Source organism: Vulpes lagopus, chromosome 7, assembly GCF_018345385.1.
Source record: "Vulpes lagopus strain Blue_001 chromosome 7, ASM1834538v1, whole genome shotgun sequence".
Lineage (NCBI taxonomy): Eukaryota > Metazoa > Chordata > Mammalia > Carnivora > Canidae > Vulpes > Vulpes lagopus.
The window spans coordinates 24,588,741-24,613,602 of record NC_054830.1 but is presented as its reverse complement, the minus strand read 5'-3'; the positions used below and the strand labels follow the sequence as shown (position 1 = coordinate 24,613,602).

The window sequence follows — 24,862 nt, the reverse complement described above, 5'->3', positions numbered from 1 at the left end:
TAAACACAATTGGCACATATTTTGTATTTATAAGTATTATGTACTGTATTCTTACAATAAAGTAAGCTGACAAAAAGAAAATGTTATTAAAATCACAAGGAAGAGAAAATACATTTACAGTCCTCTGCCATATTTGTTGAAAAAAATCTACATGTGAAGGGACCCTCAAAGTTCAAACTCATGTTGTTTAAGGATAAGCTGTAGTTGTTTTCCCTATTAGATTAATAATAATATGGTATTGATGAGAGTATGGAAAAAGATAATTCATATACCTTTCTGGGGGGTGATAAAGTTTGAAACAGACTGTCTGGATGTCAATTTGGCAAATTTGGCAATGCATATCAAATGCTAAAATGTTGATATTTCTTAGACCAAGGAATTTTACTTAAGGAATTGCCTTATAAAAATAGCACAAATACATAAAGGATGTTCACTGAAGCACTTTTTGAAATAGCCAGACACTGGAAACGATTTTAATGTCCATCAGTGGGAGGTTGATTAAATCCATGTGGTCCATCTGGACCATGGGATCCTAACTCCGCACTCATTAAAGAGAAAGAGTGATTTGGGGATGATGGAAATGTTTTGGAACTACACAGAGCTGGTAGTTCTGTAAATGTACTAAATGCCACTGAATTGTTCACAAAAATGGTTAATTTATGTTATGTGAAATTTACCCCCACAAATTATTATCTTTTTAGAAGAATGAGTCTTATATGCTAATAGGGAGAGACATACTGTTGAGTGAGAAGAGAAAACATTCTGTTTTCAGTGATTGTTGGCAAATGCATTTAAAAGGTTTGGGAAGATCGAAAACAGACTTACTAGCAGTCGCTTCTAGAAAGTAGACTTGGGAAAATGAGGTGGTTTGTACTTGATTTTATATACTTTTGTAATGTACGATAGTTTTTTATACTTTTGTAACGTATGAAAATTTAAAGTTAGCATAAATTACTTGCAAACTGGTGGTGGAAAGGGGGGAATTTGAAGCTGGTCAGGGGTTGAAACTGTTACAAGGTGGGCAATTGATTGTCTCCAGTGAAAGTGGAAAATGTCTTTCACTTTGAATCTTGTTTTTGTGTTTTCCTCTCTTTCTGCTCTTTAATTCTCGCCCTGGCTGTATTCAGAACCGAAAACTGAGATCAGTGAGTAACCTGATGACTCACTTTGCTTGTTTTGACCTTTCCGTGCCTGTGGCTAATTGATTCTGAGTGCTGAGGATCTGCAAGCATTAGTCTGGTCACTGTTTATAAGGGCTTGTTTTCAAGAGATCACAAGGATTTGCAAGATACCATTAGTAAACTGCGTATTTGGTGCAAGTCCTTTCTTGACCAACATCAGGGGCTAGTCCAATGATCATGAGCTCACTAATGAGCCCAGGGGCTCATGGATGCCTGTGCCAGCCTGAGGAACTCGTGTTGCTACTTGCATAACAGCTAACTTCCTGCTTCTAAAAGGTTGCAATAATACCTTGAAGCCCTTTGGAAGTTTCTTTTTACATTTTTCATTTATTTACTTTTTTCTTGAATTATAAAAAATTTGTAAACTAAGATAAAAAATCACTTATGATGTCATCAGGTAAAAACAGAATTTTGTGGTGTTCTTTTTATATCTTTACTCATGTGCTAAACAGCATTCATGTACAAATTTTAGTTCTGATTTTAACTTACATAAAAGGGACTTTTAGCTGTTAAAATGGTCTCAGAATTGTCTAATTGGCTACATAATATACCATCAAGCGGATGAATTATAATTTATTTAGCAATGCCTTTATGTTGAATAGCTCTCTTAGAATTTTCTTTGCTTTCTTAAATTTTGTTGTTGAATCTCAAAACATTTGGAAGCTGCCTTAAAATATCTTAGTGATGACAGCTCATATGTCACATGCAACATCAGTTCTTCCCTCAGGAATTTTATAGGTCAGAGCAGGTGACCAATAATTGTAATAAAATGTCATTTCTACATCAGAGATATATCCAAATTGCTCCAGGAAAGTGGTAAAGGCTTCTTAGAGGAGGAGTTTGAGTTATATCCTGAGGACACGTAGGAGTTAGCCAGTTAATAAATGAAAGAAAAGCATCCCAGGAAAGGAAGACTGCTTGAAGGAAGCACAGAGGGATGGCAAGGCAAAGCATGATGCATTTAGGAAATGGCAGATTGCCTAGAAGGACCAGAGAACAGAGGGCTCATGGGTGAGTGGCAGGAGGTGATTCTAGGTCTATAGACTGTGGTCAGATTACAAGAGGTCTTCTCTGCCAAACTGAGGAGTTAAAACTTCTGAAGTTCTAGCTAAACAAGAATGTGGTTTTGAGCACAGCAACACCTTATTGCTTTGGCAAAGTTCCCAGTAAGAGTGCTGAAATCTTCTAGGATGAAAGCTGAAGATGATGCACTTAGCTTTCTTCTTGATCATTTGTATTTGTCATAAGAAGGCGCCATGATAGCATGTTTCACATAGCCATAAGGGTAGACTTTGGGTAGTCACACCACCCAAAAGACTATCAGGGCTTCTTTGAAAAATAAGAAAATATCTCAGGGATAGGCATCATTTGCTGCCAAGGTGATATTTAATATACATATTAGTTGATCTTTTTCAAATTGATAGAATCCCAACTGAGATTAATGTAAAAAGAAGTGTGAATGCATTAGCTGCTTGATCTAAGAAGGGCTCTTCCTGGCTTCATGCACAGTGGGTCCCAGGGGTTTAAATAGTGTAGGTAAAGCTTGCTCCCTCCCTCCATAGGTCTCTTTCCCTCTGTCCTTTATTCTGTGTGTCCCTTTTTTTTTTCCTCAATAGCAAACAGACTTACCTGCCTGGCCAGAGAGTTACTACAAGAAATTCCTGCTTATTTTATCTCTCGAGTTCACAATACTAAAGGGATAAAGACCCTTCCACTCTTTCTCCCATGAACCACGTAGCAAATTTTAGAGAATCAGGTGCCTCTCCCTGAACCAGGGTGGAGGACTACTCTGACCGGTCTTGTCTGGGGTATCCCACCCAAACTGTGCACCAAGTGGGATAACCAAGGGTAGCGGGCTTCTGTTCCTTGACGGAGGACAAAAGTAGGAGTACTGGTCAGATGTAAAACACCCACTGCTGTTAACCATTGTTCTTCTGAAGAAGGGAGGTGTCCACTAGAAAAAAGTGGATGTGGCTTCTCTGAGAGCTGCCTTTGTTTCTGTGCTGTGTCCAGGTCTCACAGAATGGATACTCCCAGTATATGTGTGAACGCAGCCCCCTTTGCTCAATTTCCCTTAGCACGTAGGCTCAAGAAAATGCCCCATTTCCCAAAAGGCCTTATGGCATTGTCCTCTCTTTCTTGTGAATATCTGATTTATGTTCTGTCAGTGACAGGAAGCTACTCAAATGATCCACCCAAGTCCTGCCACTGCCCCCGTGATGGTTTGTTTTTCTCATTGTTTAGCGTTCCATTAGCTTCCGCAGTGAGAGCCGTCCTGACATCCTCGCCCCCCGACCCTGGTCCAGAAATGCTGCCCCCTCAAGCACGAAGCGGAGAGACAGCAAGCTGTGGAGTGAGACCTTCGATGTATGCGTCAATCAGATGCTTCCGTCCAAGGAAATCAAGCGTCAGGAGGTAGGCTGTGGACCTAGGAGTTGGGCCTGTGTCCGGAATGAAGTACACTATAGACAGAAGCCAAACTGGGTCTCCACTACAGGCTCCAAATCAAATCTTTGTTGCATTTGTAGGAGGACAAACCGGGGTGTCACAGCTTGTAAGGAACTGAGAAACCAGCATCCAGCTGGGTGGGTGGCCCCTGCTTTAAAAAGGAACTGATGTGAAAATCTGAATTTACAAAGAAAATGAATCAGGAAGTGTCTATTTAGGATCCCAGAGCTCATAAAAATAATCACTTGAGTTATATTTTAATAGCAATTTCTAGAATGTTTTAAAATACTCAATTTATAAAACTTTGATTCGGTTTTGTGGAGAACTTATCTATGGAATGCAGTTAATTTCATTACCTATAAGTTTTCTGTATCAGTAGCTCTAAATGACTGTGGTAATATTACCCTTTATAGAAAACTTGTCATGTGCCTATCTGTGCCAAAACACTTCAATTGTGCATCATCTAGTGAAAGCCTTGGAACATCTATTTGTGTGGAAAACCTGACATTGGCAAAAGGAATACTTGAAAACTTTCTAGGTTTGGGTTCAGCAATACCTTTCTAGGAATCTATCTGCCAGACACACTTATACACCGATGAAGAGATATATATGTAAGGTTATTCATCACAGTTATGTTTATAATAGTGCTAGAAAGAGCCTGAACATCTGTTGCCAGGTATTGGCTAAATAATGAATCTCTGTTAGGTATACATGGAATACATATATACATGAAATACTGTGTAACTGTAAAAACACAAGAAGTGCTAATATGCATATATGGCTAAGTAGATAAGGCAAGGCACAAAATAGTATATTATGTCCTTTTACCATCTATGTGAAAGAACAAGGAAAATGCATATATGTGTATATATACACCTATTTTGCCTATAGAATCATAAAATATTTCTGAAAGGACTGACAAGGAACTGGTAACATTGTTGCCTCCTGGGAGGGACCTAGGTGGCTGGATAGAGGCAAGAAGGGAAGTTTTCACCATGTACCTATTGTGCCCTATAAATTTTGAACTATGTTAATTTATTACTTATTTAAAAGAAATAATAAAGCATTTTAAAATAATACATGCACTGAAAAAAATCTGTGAAGAAATATGGCAAAACCTTAATAGTAACAAGAGGCTATTATGGGTACTATTAAAATTTTCCACTTTACACTTTTTTTGTGTTTTCCCAAGTGTTGACAGTATGCATACAAAACTTTTACAATCTGGGGGATCCCTGGGTGGCTCAGCAGTTTCGCGCCTGCCTTTGGCCCAGGGCGCGATCCTGGAGTCCCGGGATCGAGTCCCATGTCGGGCTCCCGGCATGGAGCCTGCTTCTCCCTCTGCCTGTGTCTCTGCCTCTCTCTCTCTCTCTCTCTCTCTCTATCATAAATAAATAAAAATAAATTTTAAAAAAACATAACTTTGATAGTAGGAAGGAAAGAGATTGTGCAGATGAGGAGATTATTACCATACAGTGAATACAAGTTCACTCATCTAGAAAGTTACAGAGCTGGGATATGAACCCAGGTCCTGTCCTACTCCAAAGCCCATGATCTTCATGGTGACACTGTGTGTGTCCCAGAGCAGACAACTGACTGTGGTGTTTCCCAGTATCGGGTTCTATGGTTTTCCTCTCCTGGGGACCACATTTGATCAGTCAGACCATCACACATATGTAAGTTAGCTCTAGTGAAACAGGAAATCTGAGGAAGGTCTAAGTAAAGTCTAGTTAACTGTATTGTGCCAATCCATTTCCTGGGGTATTTTTTTAAATAATGTTTTAAAGATTTTATTTATTTATTAATGAGACACACACACACACAGAGAGAGAGAGAGAGAGAGAGAGGCAGAGACACAGGCAGAGGGAGAAGCAGGCTCCATGTAGGGAGCCCAACGTGGGACTCGATCCCAGGACTCCAGGATCACACCCTGGGTCGAAGGCAAGCACTAAACCACTGAGCCACCCAGGGATCCCAATTTCCTGGTTTTGATAACTCTCAAAGCACCACCACTGGGGAAAGCTGAGTAATGGGTGCACAGGACCTTGCTGTACTATGTTTACAACTTCTCCTATGAGTCTGTAATTATTTCAAAATAAAAGATTCAACACTATTAATAGCATACCAAGAGGGCATGATGTGGAGGCTTGCCTGGGCCTTGGGAAGGGTCACTATGCACTGGCCTCCAGCATAGTATACTGCCTCCACCTGGTTATACCTGAGAGCAAACTCAGTGTCTTATACTGTACCCCACCCCCAGAGGTGGAGGATGCTCTCTAGGCCAGCTCACTTCTTGCCTTTAGTCTGAAAGAAATGTAGTAGTCCCAAAACTATCACTCCTGTTAGAGGACTGAACATATAATCCTTTAACAATTCATGTTTGCCAACAGTTTAGACTCCCAGATGAGTGAAAGAGCATTCTGCACATCATAGCTCTTAAGTGATGATGGCTTAATAGAGCCAAATTAGAAACGGTCCATTTACACACTCTTGCACACAGCTGGCTCCTCTAATTTTATTTATTGTACCATGTAGAGCTGAGAAGTAATTTAGAATGAATTAACTTCACCAGACATCTAGAGTGATAAAATATTGGATTCTTCCTACAATTCCAGCCTCAAGACAAGTGGCTGATAAGAATAAAGCTTTCTGCGTTTCACCTTCTGTTGAGTAGAGCAAAGACAAATTGTGATGGCCCAGTTCATAATACTGCCATGCCCATAACCGAGAACAGACCCCAAATCACTTATGATGGTTGCTGCACACATGAGAGACGCAGAATCCAGCTATCATTATTTTACCTAAAATAGTTCCCTCTTGTTTGACTGCACCCAAGTTCTGTAATGTGAAAGGTCACTTACTGGGTTGGAAACATATGTGGAACCTCTTTCTCCCACAAACAGGTGAGTGTGTTATATAGAAGTTTTGCAAAATTCTTCCTTTGTATTTTTTAACTACTAGATGCATTTGATGCAGGTTAATTTAACTTTTTAAAGAATCCTTTAAAAATACTTAAGAAACGGGTAGATTCAGGGCTTTGGGCAACAGAACCAGTGCTGTCTGAATTTGGTCTCATAAATGGAGTGTTCAGTGAATGTGTTTTGTCTTTGCTTGCAGGCAATCTTTGAGCTTTCCCAAGGAGAAGAAGACTTGATAGAGGACTTGAAATTGGCAAAAAAGGTAAATTTGAATCCAGTGTCATTCAGGCCACCTCCTTTTTTTTTCTTATGAGTAATTTCACAATTCTAGGATTGTGCCTTATGAGCACCCTTTTTATGACTAAGGTCATCAACAATTGAGAAGAACCTGCACACACCAAGTAGTGGGGAAAATGGCTCAAAACAAGAAGGTTCTCTGATCCTGGTATCTGTGCACGTCTCTAATGTACCTCAAAGAATACTCAAGTTTAATCAAGAAGTGTTCATAGAGGCCCAGCTTTCCATATATTTCATTGTCTCTCATGTGGAGCCTTCTTACCCATGAGAAAGAGTGTGTGGGTGTTGGAAACTAGAACTATGTCTTAGAAATAAAGTCATTTGAATCTTGTAAGTAGAGAAAGTGCTTAAGTGAGGCAATTGCATACTATCATGTGCATTAGAGTCTTTTATATAGAAACTTATGTTTTAATCACATTATGTGCAGGAAGGGAGAGGAAACCCATGCCTTGTAGCCTGTATTGTCTGGACAACAAACTTTCCTCAAAACCTGTGGATCCCAGTAACCCCCTCTGGAGGCTGAAATCCATATTCCTTCATCTGACATTTCCAGCCCTCTTTAAAGAATCACAGGGTTGGGAAAATGCCTCCCTTCTTTTAAGAGTCCTGAGTCCAGATTCCTCCTCATATGAAGTCTTGTCTGTAGCATTCCTGGGAGATGGCCATATATACTTCTCTTGGACACACAGCCAAGAAACTGAGTTTTTAGGCAGGGCTGGAGAAGGAGATGACATAGAAAGCATTTAACTCTGTGAGACATCTTGCTGGTCACCTATCCAGCTTCTCCTTCATGTATCAACATTCCCCAGAGCAAAGCACCTTAAGGATGTTTTCCTGCCATCCTTTTGCTTGTGGTAGTTCCACCCCTTAGTTTCCTTTCAACTGTCCATATCCAGACATCCTCCAGGAACCAGCTCAAATCTCAGTTCATTTTTCACCAGTATTTACTGACTCCTTCTCCATACCAGACAGCTCATCTTAAACCTTCCTGGACTACTCTAGCTTTAATTCTCTCAGCCTCTGAGCAGTTATGATTTGACCCATTTTTGCTGCTATGTGATATCTCTCCTGTTTGTGGTTTTTTTTTTTTTTAAAGAAAGATTTTATTTATTTATTTATTTATTTATTTGACAGAGAAAGAAAGAGCACAAGCAGGGGGAGCTGTAGGCAGAGGAAGAAGCAGACTCCCCACTAAGCAGGGAGTCTGATGCAGGGCTCAATCCCAGGACCTGGAGATCATGATCTGAGCCAAGAGCAGACTGAGCCCCTCCCCATCCATCTCTCCTGTTTTTAATCTTGAACTTTTAAAAACATATATCTAATTATCCACATGTTCTTCTTATCTCCCAGTTGGCTTTATAAGTCTCCTTAGAGGCAGGGGCATAGCCACTCTATTACAGTGACCTGGGTATAATTGTGTGTTCTTGTTTAATTATCATTAATAAGAGTTGATAAGATTGACAGATTTTGGTCTCTGGGCTTCAGATCAGTGGTAAATGATGCCATCACTTTTTTCTTTCTTCCTTTACTTAGTTTAAATATGGACTAATTGAAAAAACCTGGTAGCAACTAATTTTGTATAAATTAGGTATTTTTTAAGCTGCAAGATCTTCAATAATGTTAAACTTTAAAACCTTATACAAATCATATCCGCTCTCTACTTAGGATTTGTGCCCTGCCTGAATGTATGATATACTAGAAGAAAAAAGCTTTTTAAAAATCTGCTTTGGTTTATCAACAACCACAAAGGGCTCGAGGCAGTGCTGGATTCTCATCTGTTCTGTCCACACCCATCTGCTGTCTCCACAGCATTTTGGGAGAAGCCGTTGGGGAAAGCCAAATATTTTGTTATTAAGTGGGGCCTCACACCGATGCCATTTACAATAACTTGTTTCCTCTGATTTTAAATGTTTGCTTCTATCTCTTGCCCTTCTTGCGCAGGCCTATCATGACCCCATGCTGAAACTCTCTATAATGACGGAACAAGAGTTGAATCAAATTTTTGGAACACTGGACTCTCTCATTCCTCTACATGAAGGTATAATTTTGTTCCCAGAATGAGTCATGACTTGTAGCCTTAATTGAGTTGTCTTACAACAAGTCATGATTATGTAATAATGTGATTAACCCAGAATCTACTTCCAGTCCTGTTCATATTTGAATGCCTAACAAAATAAGCATTCTGTTTGTTCTGTTTTTTGTTTTGTTTTGTTTTTTGTTTTTACCAGAGCTCCTTAGTCAACTTCGAGATGCTCGGAAGCCTGATGGCTCTACTGAACATGTCGGTCCCATCCTTGTGGGCTGGGTAAGAAAAGTCCTCTAGTCTTCATTGAAAATAAATTTCAATAACATAGTTTCATTTTAGCAAGACTTTTTATATTATCAAGTGTAAATTTTACATCATAATGATGTAGTTTTACATCTTAGTTTTACATCAAATTCCTAGCAAAATTTATCATATTAAGGTTTTATCTCTTCAAAGCATGGGAACAATTTTTTTTTCTTAATACACATTTGCAGCATTTAAAGATAACATGGCCTTGTTGCAATAAGTAAAGGCACATATGAAATGGTTACTAGTTTTACATCAAATAAAGTAAAACTAGTTAATATTCAGTTTAGGCCAATTACTGATAATGTGATTACTATCATTTCAATTCCAGTTATTATTCACAGACATATTCTTATCCATCACCAAAGAAGATGCTTTTATTCAGGCTTTAAAAACTCTCATGGTAAAATGTAGTTTCATATGCAAGGCAATACTAAATGTTAATGTTTAACATATATCTGATTCTGAATAACTTCATAGGAAGGCTTGGTATTATGCTGACCTTCATCCTGAATAACCAATTCCCTTTCCTAATTAAACAAAGAAATCAGCTGTGACCTTAGATTAAGGTTCTATATTTATGGTCTTGGAGCTAAATTTGTGTTTTGTTGGGTACCTAATGTGGTTGTTCATTTGTTTAATGTCCTTTAGACCAGGCTTGCACTTTCTATTTTTGCCACAGTCTCAACCATTCCCTATTACTACCTTTCTGTTTCCTTTGAGTCCTTGAGTGTACCACCCCAGCTCCAGGTGGTTTTTATTTGTTATGAAGCAGGTAATAAAAGCAGATTACTTGGGATCCCTGGGTGGCGCAGCAGTTTGGCGCCTGCCTTTGGCCCAGGGCGCAATCCTGGAGACCTGGGATCGAATCCCACGTCAGGCTCCCGGTGCATGGAGCCTGCTTCTCCCTCTGCCTGTATCTCTGCCTCTCTCTCTCTCTCTCTCTCTCTCTGTGACTATCATAAATAAATAAAAATTAAAAAAAAAATTTAAAAATTTCTTCTAAAAAAAAAAAAAAAAGCAGATTACTTTGATGACTTCTTCCAAACAGCATTAGATCTCTCATCTCTCTGATCCACGCAGTCTTCCAGAAAAATAGGCAGGAAGTGCTCCAGCAGCAAGCATTAGAGTCATCCCACTGTTTGGGGGAATATTGTGAAGGTTATAAATCCTACTATCACCATGTGAGTTCTCTTTATCCAATTATATTTGTACTTATATTTTAACCTTCCTAGGCCTTCCAGTTCTGACGTTTTGATGTTGATCTCTTATCCTAACTTCTACTTCTCAATTACTGCCTTGATCAAGAAAGTTTGAGGCTTTCATGACTTAGATAGCTTTAGCTCACAAGTCTCTTTTAGCGCTGAGGCCAAAATACCCAAAGGCATCTGAAAGGCAAGCAATGTTCTAAGATGAATAATTTAGAAAATGTGCCTTAATATTTTAGGAGAGATCATTCATCTTATATTTTTGAGTTTCATTTTATTATAAGATGTGGTAGGTGTTTTAACTTCTTTAGACTTCAAAGAAATTTCTCTATAAAGAGAGCCAGCCAGCTGGAGACAGAGAAGGTATAATGAGAAGAAAGATTCTGTCTCAGTATTTCTTAAACTTCCTGAGTCTTGAGCTGCTCTGATGTGAGTGAAGGGCCAGTGAGGCTGCATTCTAGAATTAGCATGATACCTATTCTGTTTTTGATGAGATGGCAATATAGAACAACATGGTTTCCTTAGACATCATATACAAATTGTCAGAAGCAAAAGTGTAGGCATTTCCTTGTTAATAATTTTTTTCTGAAATAAATATTTGCCACTCTTATTAGGAAATAGGTTTGATCTGGGGGTGGCTTTGCAGACCTTTTCTGTATGTACTCAAAGGAAATGTGACCACTTCCACTACTATCTGAACCCTTCAGACATCAAATGGAGACTTACAGCTTGAAGAGCAGCCTAAAATTAAACAACTGGCCCATTGTGACCAGACCTCATGAGAAACGGCTCTTATTTATCAGGCTCGACGAGCTGTTAAATGTTTTCCCACTTTTAACTGCAGATGTGTCCGTGCGAGTGGGAACTGTAAACCAAGGGGTACATCTGTTTGAGTTCTGGTCTTTTTAACAGAACAAAATAAACATCTGAGGGGACTTTGAATGAGAAAAGTCAGAGTCCATTCGACCCATGAAAAATTGATTTATTCGCCCCTCCCAAACCCCTCCCAAGGAAAAAAGGTGAAGAAAAAAATAAAGAAAACCCTTTTAAACAAGTGAGCCTCCCATGTGGGACAAGCCTGGCAAGTCCTTTTGACCTTTGAATGAATCAATTACTTGTACTTTGAAGGCCTGAAGCAGAGTGGTGGTTTTCTCAGGAAGCCTCCCTGGTCACTGAGGATCAGTCTCCCAGATGGGTAGGCTGATCCCATACACTTCCCCTGTTGTACAGAAACACCTTCCCAAGCGACTTATCTTCATGCTAACGTTTTTTCAGTAATAAAATAATTTATGAGCTCTCCAAGGCAGCAGGTTTTCATGTTAATTTGGGTTCTAATTAAATTTTAATTCTATAGAGAAAGGCAGGGTACATAGAAGCAAAAAAAAAAAAAAGATTTGTTCTATCACTTTTCACAATGTTAGGGAGATAGAAAGACTTTCTAAAGAAAGTGAAGAGTTTCCTTTATAAATTCTTGATAGTCTATTTAAAGAGATGTTGAGTAGTTCAGAGCTTTGGGGGGAAGGATGGAGGAAGAACGTGGGGCAGACTGGTTTTGTTTCTAGCTGAGCAAGTAGTTTTGCTTCTCTAAACCACAATTTCTTCAATAAAAATATCCTAGGGATAAATAATAATAATAGCTAGTACTTACTGATTCTTCACCAGAAGCCAAGCCCTGGTACTTTTTATCTGCCTTAGCTCATTAAAAGATAGTAAGACATTAGTATATACATTTTTTAAGTAGCAAAACTGAGGCTCAGAGGGTCACCTGACTAGTAACTGTCCAGCTTAGGCTTTGAACATGATTATCCCTGGTTCCAGAGTCCTCCCTCTTAACCACTGTATTATCGCCGCTCACATCTTACGTAACTGAATGTGCATATTTGGGAACCGAGATGTGTACATTCTTCATTCCCTATCAAGTTATCACTTGTGTGGCCTTTTCTAGCCAGTGGGTTGAACCAGATAGCCTTTCAGGTCATGCTCAGGAAATGAGCACCCTGTCAGGTGTGAACAGGACCAGAGCTGGATTGGGTTGCCATGGCAGCGGGGGCAGCAGGATCAGAGAGTAATGGCCCATTGGACAGGGAGCAGCAGTGTGGTCAGAGTTCCTCACTAGTTTACATCCCATAGTTACTGCTGATTTGTTTCTCCATAATGAAAACATCAGGCATTTCCAGGTCTTTTTAAAAGGCGAGGAAGTGGAAATGAAATTAAGAGGGCCTGAAGCTCTTTTTAATTAACTCTGAAAATCTAAATTACAAGCCACAATACTACATCTGGGGTGTGTGTGTGTGTGTGTAAGTAGCAATTATCATTACTTTCAAATACAAGGTTGAGTAAAGAATTTCTGCAGCTCTTTTTACACAAATAAAGGTTTGTCGTTTTTTATGACACGTAAGGAAGGTAAACCTTACCAAAGAATGTTAAACTCGACAGTGAACTTAAACATTACTTCCTTGGTATCTCTTTTTGGTTTTAGTTGCTGAGAAAATAATTTCAGTAAGAAGTATAAAAGAAGCACCAGAATACTTACATTTTGACCCATTGTTCAGATGCTGCCACAACTTACTTCTAAACCATGTTCCCAGACTATCGAATATTTCCTAATCTGGAAATCATTAAACACTGATTTATTAATTAATTCAGAATATAAACTTTGAATGTCTGTGAACGGTAGGCCCAGTGCAAAGTATTGAGGATGCAGAAATTAAAGACCCTCTTGCCACTGCCTTGCACTGAATCCCTCCACAGGGCAGGTGTTGTGATAAATGTGGCTTCTTAGTCCAAGGGAAAGAAGCCAACACAGCAGGGCCATTGGCTGCTTTTTTTTATTGCCTCTGGCACTTTTTACGGAAGCTGACAACCCATGCATTAGGATGCTGAGCCTTGGATGCCACTAATAGGAAGGAGTGGAAAAGAGAGATGCCAGCCCTCTTACTGGATCTCTGACTGTGTTCGCACAATGTGACTGATGGGACATGTGAGAGAAATTAATATTTTGGTAGAAGGAAGATAGTGGAGTCGAAGTGTTCCAAGGTCTTTAAGCTTAAATGTTCTTTGCATGGTATTGTGATGCTAATCATGAGGTATAGACAAGAATCTAATTTAAAAGATTTTCCTACCTTGTTAATTTTCCCCATTCTCACTGGTGTGAGGTGGTATCTCATTGTGGCACTGAGGTGGACACTGGACGGGATGAGCACTGGGTGTTTTTCTGTATGTTGGTAAATTAAACACCAATAAAAGTTAATTAATAAAAAAAAAAAAATAAATAAATAAATAAATAAAATAAAAGATTTTCCTAAATGCTTCCTGCATCTAATTTTTTACTAATTATACTTTTGCTTTACACTTCTTGGAGTTCTGATTCCACCTTTTGGAATCAGGTAATCTTCAACTAACAGAGATGCTTGCACCAGGCCATGCAAAGGGCTGGGCCATAGAGTCTGACTTCTTGCTTTCTTTTTATGCCACTAAGTCTTCCAGATGAGTTTCTTATGAATAAGTTTTAAAGAAATCCCATTTGCTGTTTTTAAAGATGGGAAGCTTTCCCCTCACCAGATGCTTTTGGAAGTTCAGGAAAATTTTGAGCTGTATGCGTATGCAGTTATTTTGGTTCTTTCATTTCTAGCTTAGATTGGCAGAAATATGCAAACAAATTATGATAGGGTCTTAATCAAGGAAGTAAATGTGCAACTAAGAAATTAACTTTGAGCAAGCAAGCCAAAGCCTAGAAACTGTTCATGGCTTGCTATTTTGAAGATTTTACTAGTCTGTCTCCTGGAGCCATACAGATAAAGGAATGTTGGCCAGGCCTGGAGACCAGTTAGGTTTTGTGCAGTCCACACAAGTGATACTTGCTTGTAGCTTCAGAAAACAATTAGCTCTACACTCCAACCCTGTTTTGGTGTTCCTTTCTTAGCTGCCTTGTCTCAGCTCCTACGACAGCTATTGCAGCAATCAAGTAGCCGCCAAAGCTCTGCTGGACCACAAAAAACAAGATCATCGAGTCCAGGATTTCCTACAGCGATGTTTAGAATCCCCCTTTAGCCGCAAGCTAGATCTCTGGAATTTTCTCGATATTCCAAGGAGCCGTCTAGTGAAATACCCTCTGCTTCTTCGAGAAATCTTGAGGCACACACCAAATGATAATCCAGATCAGCAGCACCTGGAAGAAGCTGTAAGTTCATCTGTTTCTTCCTGTCTTTACCTTGTTTTCTCCCTTACTCTAACAGATTGGGTGCATGGGTGAATGAAGGGTCTCTGGGTACATGGGATGCAGGGGTCTTGGCTTCCAGGCTTGGTGTTACTATCAGTCATGTTTTGATTTTACAAGTCACTTCTCTCTCTGCCTCAGTCTCCTAACCTATATAATGTAGTGTTTATATGAAATCCACTCTAAGGTCCCTTTGGAAAAAAATAAACAAATAAGTCCCTTTGATTTCTGAGAGTTCTTGATTCTGTAAAGGTAACTCTGTAATCTGTAATTACAATTCATAATAAACTGTAATCTGTTTGTTACAGTGGTTGTGAGGTTTAAGATCTCTGGAGATTTTAAATTGAATATCTCTGTTTAGCAAATGGGAGTTGCATCTTACTTTAGCCCCTGAGCCCATCTGCAAAGTCAACACCCATTTCAGATCCAGCTCTCCTCTGACTGCAGTGAGGAACCAACCTAGTCAAACTTCCTGCTCACCAGAAAATGTTTATTGAGTATGGAGAGAGGTTCATTCTTCCCTAGCAGCAAAAGAAGACCAGGAAAAATTGATTCATCTTATGAGAATATTGTGAACAGTGAGTGTTCTGTCCTTGGAACTTGGTTCTGATTAGGGTGCTCTGTGGGACAGAGAAGAGGTGATGGCCAGGAGGAGCCAGTGGCCTGAGCAAAGCTATGGAGGAATGACAGGACAGGTGATGCCTGGGGAATACCATGGATCTGTCTGCCTGGGGTTGACAACCGATAATCTGACGAACAGCAGAAGAGAAGGCAGAGGATGGGGGTTCAGATCTGGTTATAGAAGGTTTTAAATATCAGTTTGAGATAGTTTTCCTTTGCTGTGTTTTGTTTGTTTTTTGTTTTCTAAGTAGCTGGGATTCAGAGTTCAAATCCCAGCCCCAGTACTGACAAGCTGTGGAATCTTGGACACATTACTCTCCTTGTCTGTAAGACAGGGGACAGAGGAGGAAGGGACCACAGACAAAGAGGCAAGTTGAGAGGATGCTCAACATACAGTCATAGAAACCTGCTGAGGGAGGAGCCATGGGGATGAGGCCTAGAGACCAATTCAAAGAGTCCATTCCCTGACTGTATCTGGCACAGAAAGAGGATATGCATAGGTGACTTGAAAATCTGAAGCTATGAAATCTGCAGCCATGAAATCTGCCAGCAAACTGCCTATCTCCCCCCAGAGAGAGGTTTAATAACAAGTAGCAATCACAAACAATAATAATTCTAGCAATACCTGCTGACATTTCTTGAATACCTAGTAAATTAGCTTTATATAATTACTGTAGAGGTTATGTGTCTCATTTAACCCTTATAATAACCTGTGAGATAGCTGTGCTTGTTAGGACCATATTCCAGATGAGGTTTGGAGGGCTTGAATAACTTGCCTGGCTCTAGGGCCAGCACATGATGAGGTTGATATCTGAAATCTGTCAGTGTGGGCTGCAAAACCTGTGCCTGTTCCACTTTTTTATGATCCTATCCCATGGAGCTGAAAGCCTGGCTGCTTCTTTGAGCCACTGTTGCCTGTAGAAGTACAGAAAGCTGTCTGGCCTCTAGGCTTTGTAGAGAGGCCTCACTGGTCAGAGGTGGGCTGGGTGCCTCCTTGCAGGGATAGAAAAGATGGGAGAAAGGTACTCTTGACTGATTGCAAACACACATAGACCAGGTCCCCAATCCAGCACAGATAGGGGACACAGGCTCCAGGGATGAGGCCCATTCCACTTCATTATGTCTGTTTTTACATTGGGAAGCATGCTGTAGAGTTGCCTCCTCTCCATATTTCATCCCAGCAAGTGTGTGGTCTGTGGGAATGAAAACAACAGGGGACTCAAGCTAGTCTAAATAATTACTTTTTTGAAGCATGTGAGCCTGCTCTTTTACTGTTAAGATTTCTTCTTTTTAATATGCAGCATGAAAGAATAATGCTTTATTTCTAAAACCACCCAGTGACCGAAAGTTTGGATTTAAAAAATGTATAAGAATAAGATTGCTTGCGATATGAAAGGATGTACCAGTTTCCCTGGTGCATAAGATGTGATGTCATTTTTAAAAGTTAAATCTGTACCTTGTTATTCAGGCAGATTTGTGTGTGAAGCATGGTTAGACCTGCGTTTGAAAATGTCTACAAAGCAAGTCTTCTAAATGTCCATTTACACAATAGAGGCACAGCAATGTTGTTTTGGGTTTTTGTGGGGGTTTTTTTCCCTTCTTTTCAAAATCATCTGGGCATTAACCCAGATGAGCAGAAATATTTAGCCCTGTACTCTTGGGTACATTGTGAATGCTTGATGAATATAAAACCCAGAGTACTGATGTAGCTTGAATTACATGTTCCCTGAATAGATTTTCCACCTATGAAAAGGGAAGAATTGGAGAACCTAACTAAATTGCTTCTACATCAAGTGTCCAGTCCTATAATTAGATCTAAAAAAAGTCTCGCTTTTACTGCAATGCATAAACTACCGCATCATTATTAGAATTTCTTAATAGTGTTTTGGAGGGTTGATAGACATTTTCCCCCCAAAGAGAACATTTTTAAATAGAACTTCCGATATTTAGATATTCCAGCAGTCTGTTTGTTCTGACATTTTAAATTCTAAGGATTGTTTCAGGCTACAAATGATCTCGCAGACCATCTCTTCCCTCTGCCCGCCACAGTTCCCCAACTCTTTAAAAAAAAAAATCACTGAAATCAATGAGAAGAACAGTCCTGCTGTTCCTGCAGTGCTGGCTGCTATTCTTGGTTCATGTCAGAAGCCCACGAGTAGACGACCTTACCACCCAAGGAACTAGACAGGGCTTTCAGATTCCACTTTGAGGGTAATGATCATGGCATGTGTGGGCTTAACCCCCATTCTCTTCCCAGATGTTTGTCGTCATCTTGCTTTATCGGTTCTTCCCCTTCAGTTTGAAACCTGATGAGAGATACAACAGTAAGTTGAACTTAAATGCGTAACCACCATGACTATTTGCTATTGGCAATCTGCTATCTACACTTTTATTCCTCACTGTGATTCTGCAAAATAAAGTCCTCTCAAGAACCAATGCTTGGGGCACCTGGGTGGTTCAGTCGATTGAGCATCCCACTCTTGGTTTCAGCTCAGACCATGACCATGATCTCATTGGTCTTGGGATCAAGCCCTGGGTGGGCTCTGTGCTCAACAGGGAGTCGGCTTGAGATTCTCTCCCTCTGCCCTTCACCCCACTTGTACTCTCTCTCTCTTTCTCTTGAATAAATAAATCTCATAAAAAAAAAAAAAAAGAACCCGTGAAGAAATTAGATGCTTATGGTGTAGAGGTGGATATAACTACAAAACAACATTTTTAATAAATGAAAGCAGAGGGATGCCTGGGTTTCTCGGTGGTTGAGCTCCCGCCTCCTGCCCAGGGCATGTTCCTGGAGTCCCTGGATCGAGTCCCACATTGGGCTCCCTGAATGGAACCTGCTTCTCCCTCTGCCTATGTCTCTACCTCTCTCTCTGTGTCTCTCATGAATAAATAAATAAAATCTTAAAAAAAATAAGTAAATGAAAGCAGACCCAGAAGTGCTATTATAATGTCCACAAAGAATGTGGAATAACACTGATCACTTCTGTTGTTTGTCTCTATTTTTTCAAATACCAGAGAAAGAAGTAGCATCAGACAGTAGTCATAGCTACCCAAGGAACCACTGTGTTGTTTGAGTTTATTAATCTTCATGTGATATGCCAGCTGTTCAGTCCCTGAGTTAACTTAGAAAGTGAACACATTTTTATCCCTATAGTACATCATTTTTCTGTTGTCCTGGATACTTACAGGTAAACCTAGTAATAGTAAACTCTAAAAAGAGCCACAGCAATTAACGCTAAGACCTTTAAAAGTATGGATTCCACTATATATTAAAAATGTAGGGATCCCTGGGTGGCTCAGCGATTTGGTACCTGCCTTTGGCCCAGGGCGTGATCCTGGAGTCCCGGGATCGAGTCCCACGTCGGGCTCCCGGCATGGAGCCTGCTTCTCCCTCCTCCTGTGTCTCTGCCTCTCTCTCTCTCTCTCTCTCTCTCTCTCTCTCTCTCTCTATGTCTATCATAAATAAATAAATAAATCTTTTTTAAAAATAAAAATAAAAAATAAAAATGTAGGGGCAGCCCAGGTGGCTCAGCGGTTTAGCGCCACCTTCAGCCCAGGGCCTGATTCTGGAGACCTGGGATCCAGTCCCTCATTGGGCTCCCCGCATGGAGCCTGCTTCTCCCTCTGCCTGTGTCTCTGCCTCTCTCTCTCTCTCTCTCTCTCTCTCTCTCTCTGTGTGTATGTGTGTGTGTGTCTTTCATGAATAAATAAATGAAATCTTTTAAAAAAATGTAGTAAGGTAAAAGATTAGGGTAGACATAAAAGAGTGTATAAGATATCTCCCATATATTTTAAAGCTTCTTGAGGGCAGGGACCCTGTCTCATTTCTTTGAATGATACCACCTAATTTGACACTGAACAGATGCTCAATGAGCAATAATTGAATTAATTTGAAGGATGAGTCATAGTTTTAGTATGTTTTGTAAAAATTTTTTAAAAAATTTTATTTATTTATTCATGACAGACACAGAGAGAGAGAGGCAGAGACATAGGCAAAGAGAGAAGCAGGCTCCATGCAGGGAGCCCGATGTGGGACTCAGTCCCGGGACTCCAGGATTATGCCCTGAGCCAAAGGCAGGCTCTAAACCGCTGAGCCACCCAGGGATCCCTAATTTCTTTTTGTGTATGTGTGGTGGTTTTTTTGAAGGTAACAATAAGTAATCAGTCATGTCTGAAAACCAAGGGGGGGCGGGGGAAACAAAGAAAGTTTGTGTACCAGAGTTCTATTTATTATTTGTTTTATGTTAATAAAACTCAGATTAATTTCATAGAACTTATATTTAATGTCACATTGACATTATTTTATGATACAAAAAGCCTGTGTGCTTTGAAAAAGGATGTGTCTTTATCAAAATAGTGCTACCGCTAAACTTTGGGAAATAGAAAAAAGAATACATGAGCTTTGAAAGTCATAATAGCTACAAAAATATATAGATTATGCATCTGTTCATAGGGTATAGTCAATAGATGCAGAAAAAGCATTTGACAAAGTACAACATCCATTCATGGTAAAACCCTGAACAAAATAGGTTTAGAGGGAACATACCTCAAAAATCATAAATGCCATATATGAAAAACCCACAGCTAATATCATCCTCAATGGAGGAAAAATGAGAGCCTTTCCTCTATAGTCAGGAATAAGACAGGATGTTTACTTCCACCACTGTTATTTAACATGATACTGGAAGTCCTAGCAACAGCAATCAGACAACAAAAAGAAATTAAAGGCATTAAAGCTGGCAAGGAAGAAGTCGAACTTTCACTATTTGCATATGACATGATACTCTATATAGAAAACCCAAAAGACTCCATCAAAAAATTGCTAGAATTGGGGATCCCTGGGTGGTGCAGTGGTTTAGCGCCTGCCTTTGGCCCAGGGCACGATCCTGGAGACTCGGGATCGAATCCCACGTCAGGCTCCCGGTGCATGGAGCCTGCTTCTCCCTCTGCCTATGTTTCTGCCCCTCTCTCTCTCTCTCTCTCTCTCTCTCTCTCTCTGTCTCTCTCTCTTTCTGTGTGACTATAATAAATAAATAAATAAATAGCTAGAATTGATAAACGAATTCAGTAAACTCACCAGATAAAAAAATAAACATATAGAAATTGGTTGCATGTCTACACATCAGTTATGAAGCAGCAGAAAGAGAAATTAAGGAATCAATCCCATTTACAGTTGTGCCAAAAACAGTAAGATACCTAGGAATAAATCTAACTAAAGAGTTGAAAGACCTGTCTCTGAAAACTATAAAACACTGATGAAAAAAAATGAAGATGACACAAAGAAATGGAAAGACATTTCATGCTCATGCATTGGAAGAACAAGTATTGCTAAAATGTCTATAATACCAAAGCAGACTATATATTTAATGCAATCCCTATCAAAATACCAACATTTTTCATGGAGCTAGAACAAACGATCCTAAAACTTGTATGCAACTACAAAAGACCCCGAATAGCTAAAGGAACCTTGAAAAAAAAAAAATAAGCAAAGCTGAAGGCATCACAATTCCAGACTTTAAATTATATTACAAAATTGTAGTGATCAAAACAGTAAGCTACTGACACAAAAATAGACCCATCAATCATTGGCACAGAACAGAAAAGCCAGAAATGAACCCACAACTAGATGGTCAATTAATCTTCAACAGAATATCCAATGGGAAAAAGAGAGTCTCTTCAACAAATGATGTTGAGAAAACTGGAAAGTAACATACAAAAGAATGAAACTGAGCCACTTTCTTACACCATACACAAAAATAAATTCAGGGGAGGAGGGCGGGGGTGGGGGTGAATGGGTGACGGGCACTGAGGGGGGCACTTGACGGGATGAGCACTGGGTGTTATTCTGTATGTTGGCAAATTGAACACCAATAAAAAATAAATTTATGGGATCCCTGGGTGGCGCAGCGGTTTGGCGCCTGCCTTTGGCCCAGGGCGCGATCCTGGAGACCCGGGATCGAATCCCACGTCGGGCTCCTGGTGCATGGAGCCTGCTTCTCCCTCTGCCTGTGTTTCTGCCTCTCTCTATCTCTCTGTGACTATCATAAATAAATTTAAAAAAATTAAAAAATAAATAAATAAATTTATTATAAAATAAATAAATAAATAAAAATAAATTCAAAATGGATGAAAGATCTAAATGTGAAACAGGAAACTATCAAAGTCCTAGAGGAGAAGACAGGCAGTAATCTTTGACAATGGCTGTGGCAGCTTCTTTTTAGATATGTTTCCTGAGGCCAGGGAAGCAAAAGCAAAAATTGTTTATTGGGACTTCATCAAAATAAGAAGCTTATGTACAGTGAAGGAAACAATCACCAAAACTAAAAGGCAACCTACAGAATAGGAGAAGCTATTTGCAAATGACATACCTGAAAAAAGGTTAGTATCCACAATATAAAAAGAACTTATAAAAATGCCCCAAAATGAATAATCCAATTAAAAATGGGCAGAAGACATGAATAGACATTTTCCCAAAGAAGACATACGGACAGCCAATAGACACAAAAAAAGGTGCTCAATATCACTGATCATCAGGAAAACACAAATCAAAACAACGAGATACCACCTCACTCCTGTCAGAGTGGCTAAAATCAACAACACAAGAAACAATAGGTGTTGATGAGGATGTGGAGAAAGAGGAACCCTCGTGCACTGTTGGTGGAAATGCGAACTGGTGCAGCCACTGTGGAAAATAGTATGGAGGTTCCTCAAAAAGTTAAAAATAGAACTACGTTATGATCCAACAATTGTACTATTAGGTATTTACCAAAAGAATACCAAAATGCTAATTTGAAGGGATACATGCACCCTGATGTTTACAGCAGCATTATCTACAATAGCCAAATTATGGAAACAGCCCAATTGTCCATCAACTGATGAATGGATAAAGAACATATGGTGTGTGTGTGTGTGTAATGGAATATTACTCTGCCATGAAGAATAAAATTTTGCCATTTGCAAGGACATAGATGGAGCTACAGAGTATTATGCTAGGTGAAACAAGTCAGTCAGAGATAGACAAATACCAAATGATTTCACTCATATGTGGAATCTAAGAAACAAAACAAGCAAAGAATGTGTGTGGGGGGGAAGCAATGAAGAGGCAAACCAAGAAATAAACTCTTAACTATAGAAAACAGATTGATTATGATCAGAGGAGGTGTGGGGGATGGGTAAAAAAGGTAATGGGGATTAAGGAGTGTGCTTATGATGAGCACTGGGTATTGTATGGAAGTGTTGAATCATTTGTCCACCTAAAAATACTATTACAGCCTATGTTAACTAACTGGAATTTAAATTAAAACTTTAAAATATATATTACCACAAGATATATGGGACTGTTGATCTTTCCACTCTTAGAGAACAGAGGACCCTGGAGAGGAAGTCATCATTTTGCCTTTGGTTGGTGTCATTGAGTTTTTACTCAACTAATTTCTTGTTCCTTTGTTTTTTAGTATTTTATAGCTTTTAGACATGAAAGTGATAGAACATGTGATAGAATAACGCATCAGAATAAATGCTCACTGATTGTGTCTGGGTACTGTACTTGTATTGCTTTGTTTTGTTTCATTTTGTATTAACAATAGTCTATCCACCATTGCTGTGAAACCCCTTCACCCCTAACTTATTCACATGTGCTATAGGCATGCGTGTGAGTGTTACGTATATAGAAAAATGGTTCCCATCATTACATCTAGTGTTTCTTCTTTCCATGTATAGTTTTCTGTCCTTTATAAATCATTTATATTTTATCACAAAGAAGGTATCCAAACCATTTCTTCACAGCCAATTTGCAAATATGGTTTGTAGGTTAGATTGAGTACATGTAGAGACACCTTGCAACTGGGTTTAAACCCCAAAGATAATCCATTTTGGGGACTACTACATCCTGCTTTGTTTTCTCTCCTTGGCTAAAGTTTTTATATGCCTATATTTTCAACATTATAAGCATGTTTGAAGAAATGTGCAACATAGAGCTCAGTAGTTATGAGTCCTGCACATCAAAAGCTATACCTTATATCTCTTCCTCTCAGAAAAAAAATCAGTTTTATATATAATACAAATATCTATATGTGTATATAAATAGTATGTATGTATATGTATATCTATGTGTATATGGATAGATGGACACAATATATTCAAAACTTGTATTTATTTTTGCCTTTTCCCAAAGCAGCAAGTTAGATAACAGAATCTCAGAATTAGATACAAGTCTATCTTGGTGACCTTCTAGGCTGAGCCCCTGGGACTTGTTGGTGTGGATGGTTTGCTTACTTTCCCCATACTTTCTTCTTTGTTTCCATAGATAAACATCATTCAGGGAATAGTGGCAGAAATCAACACCAAGACGGGGGAATCTGAGTGCCGCTATTATAAAGAACGGCTGCTTTACTTGGAAGAAGGCCAGAAAGACTCTCTAATCGACAATTCGAGAGTGCTGTGTTGTCATGGAGAACTGAAGAACAATCGAGGAGTGGTGAGTAGCTACTCTCTTTCAGTGGTTTCCTCCTAGACCTCCCCCAACACTTAATCCATTTGATGCCCAGCCTCCTATGCCTTTCCTACCCAGGGTCACATGCTTTATACAAAAATTGCTTTCCGGTGTCTTTTGTATCATAGGATCCCCTATGTAATTGGATATATATTGTATGTATATTTATGTATTATAATTTATATATAAATAATATGCATTCTGTTTCTAACTTATAATTAATATATACTTACATATTTTATACAAAGTATTTTATTTATTTATTTATTTATTTATTTATTTATTTATTTATTTTAAATTTCACAACCAGTACATATTCAGGAAGAATTTTGGAAACCAACATAGGGTTGCCAACTTTGTATTTTGTTTGATCATGACCTTCAATATCAAATACAGAACAGTTAGCATCTCTTCCTGCTTTAATATCAAAAAACAAGGGGTGATTTTAACAATGTATATTATGATCTCAGAAAAACAGCTCTTAAATTAAAACTCTTAGGTTTATGAGAAATTCTTTGCTTTTTTTATGGATTGGTACCCATCCACACACTGCCATTTTTACTTTTTTAAAACAATAACCTGCCCTCCATTGGCTACATATTTAACTCCACCCAATTTCCTGGCTTTTTATTCCTGAGTAGATATTAAAATTGTTCCTTCTCTCCTGTTGTAGTGACTTGGATGGATCTCCCTGGAGCACATACTACAATGGGTTATAATTATCTACCATATATCTGTCAGTATTTTCCATTATGCTATGATCTTTTAGGGTAAAGACCATGTCTTGTTAATCCCCAGCACCTTATTATGGGGACCTGGCATGGACTAAGCACTCAATAATGTTAGGTGAATGAGTGAAGGAATGAATGAATGAATGTTTGTATAAAGAAAGGATGGATTTAAATTTTGTGTGAGTTCAAAATTCTTTTAACTCACCAGACTATTTTTGTGTGTAGCCAGTAGAAATTAATGCTAATATATATATTGTATATTATAATTTATACATATACATAAAAATATATATCTATATAACAACTAGATTTTATTATATGTAATATGTACTTAAATTCAATGTTGGAAAAGCCATTTAAAAGGAGAATCTCTTCTTTTATTATATTTCATCTTCAGTATCTAGTTAACCCTTAGAATA

The 24,862-nt window shown here is 38.9% G+C and overlaps 1 protein-coding gene across 4 annotated transcripts in view; it reads left to right on the top strand.

Moving 5' to 3' along the window:
- ARHGEF3 (Rho guanine nucleotide exchange factor 3) overlaps positions 1 to 24,862 on the top strand; it is a 306,587-nt gene that overhangs the window by 275,173 nt on the left and 6,552 nt on the right. For all 4 annotated transcript variants that reach the window (XM_041761095.1, XM_041761096.1, XM_041761094.1 and 1 more), the window contains 6 exons: positions 3,426 to 3,596; positions 6,747 to 6,809; positions 8,786 to 8,882; positions 9,073 to 9,149; positions 14,307 to 14,564; positions 23,527 to 23,697. In XM_041761095.1, coding sequence (XP_041617029.1) covers positions 3,426 to 3,596; positions 6,747 to 6,809; positions 8,786 to 8,882; positions 9,073 to 9,149; positions 14,307 to 14,564; positions 23,527 to 23,697 — 837 coding nt within the window. The remainder of the gene's footprint in view (positions 1 to 3,425; positions 3,597 to 6,746; positions 6,810 to 8,785; positions 8,883 to 9,072; positions 9,150 to 14,306; positions 14,565 to 23,526; positions 23,698 to 24,862) is intronic.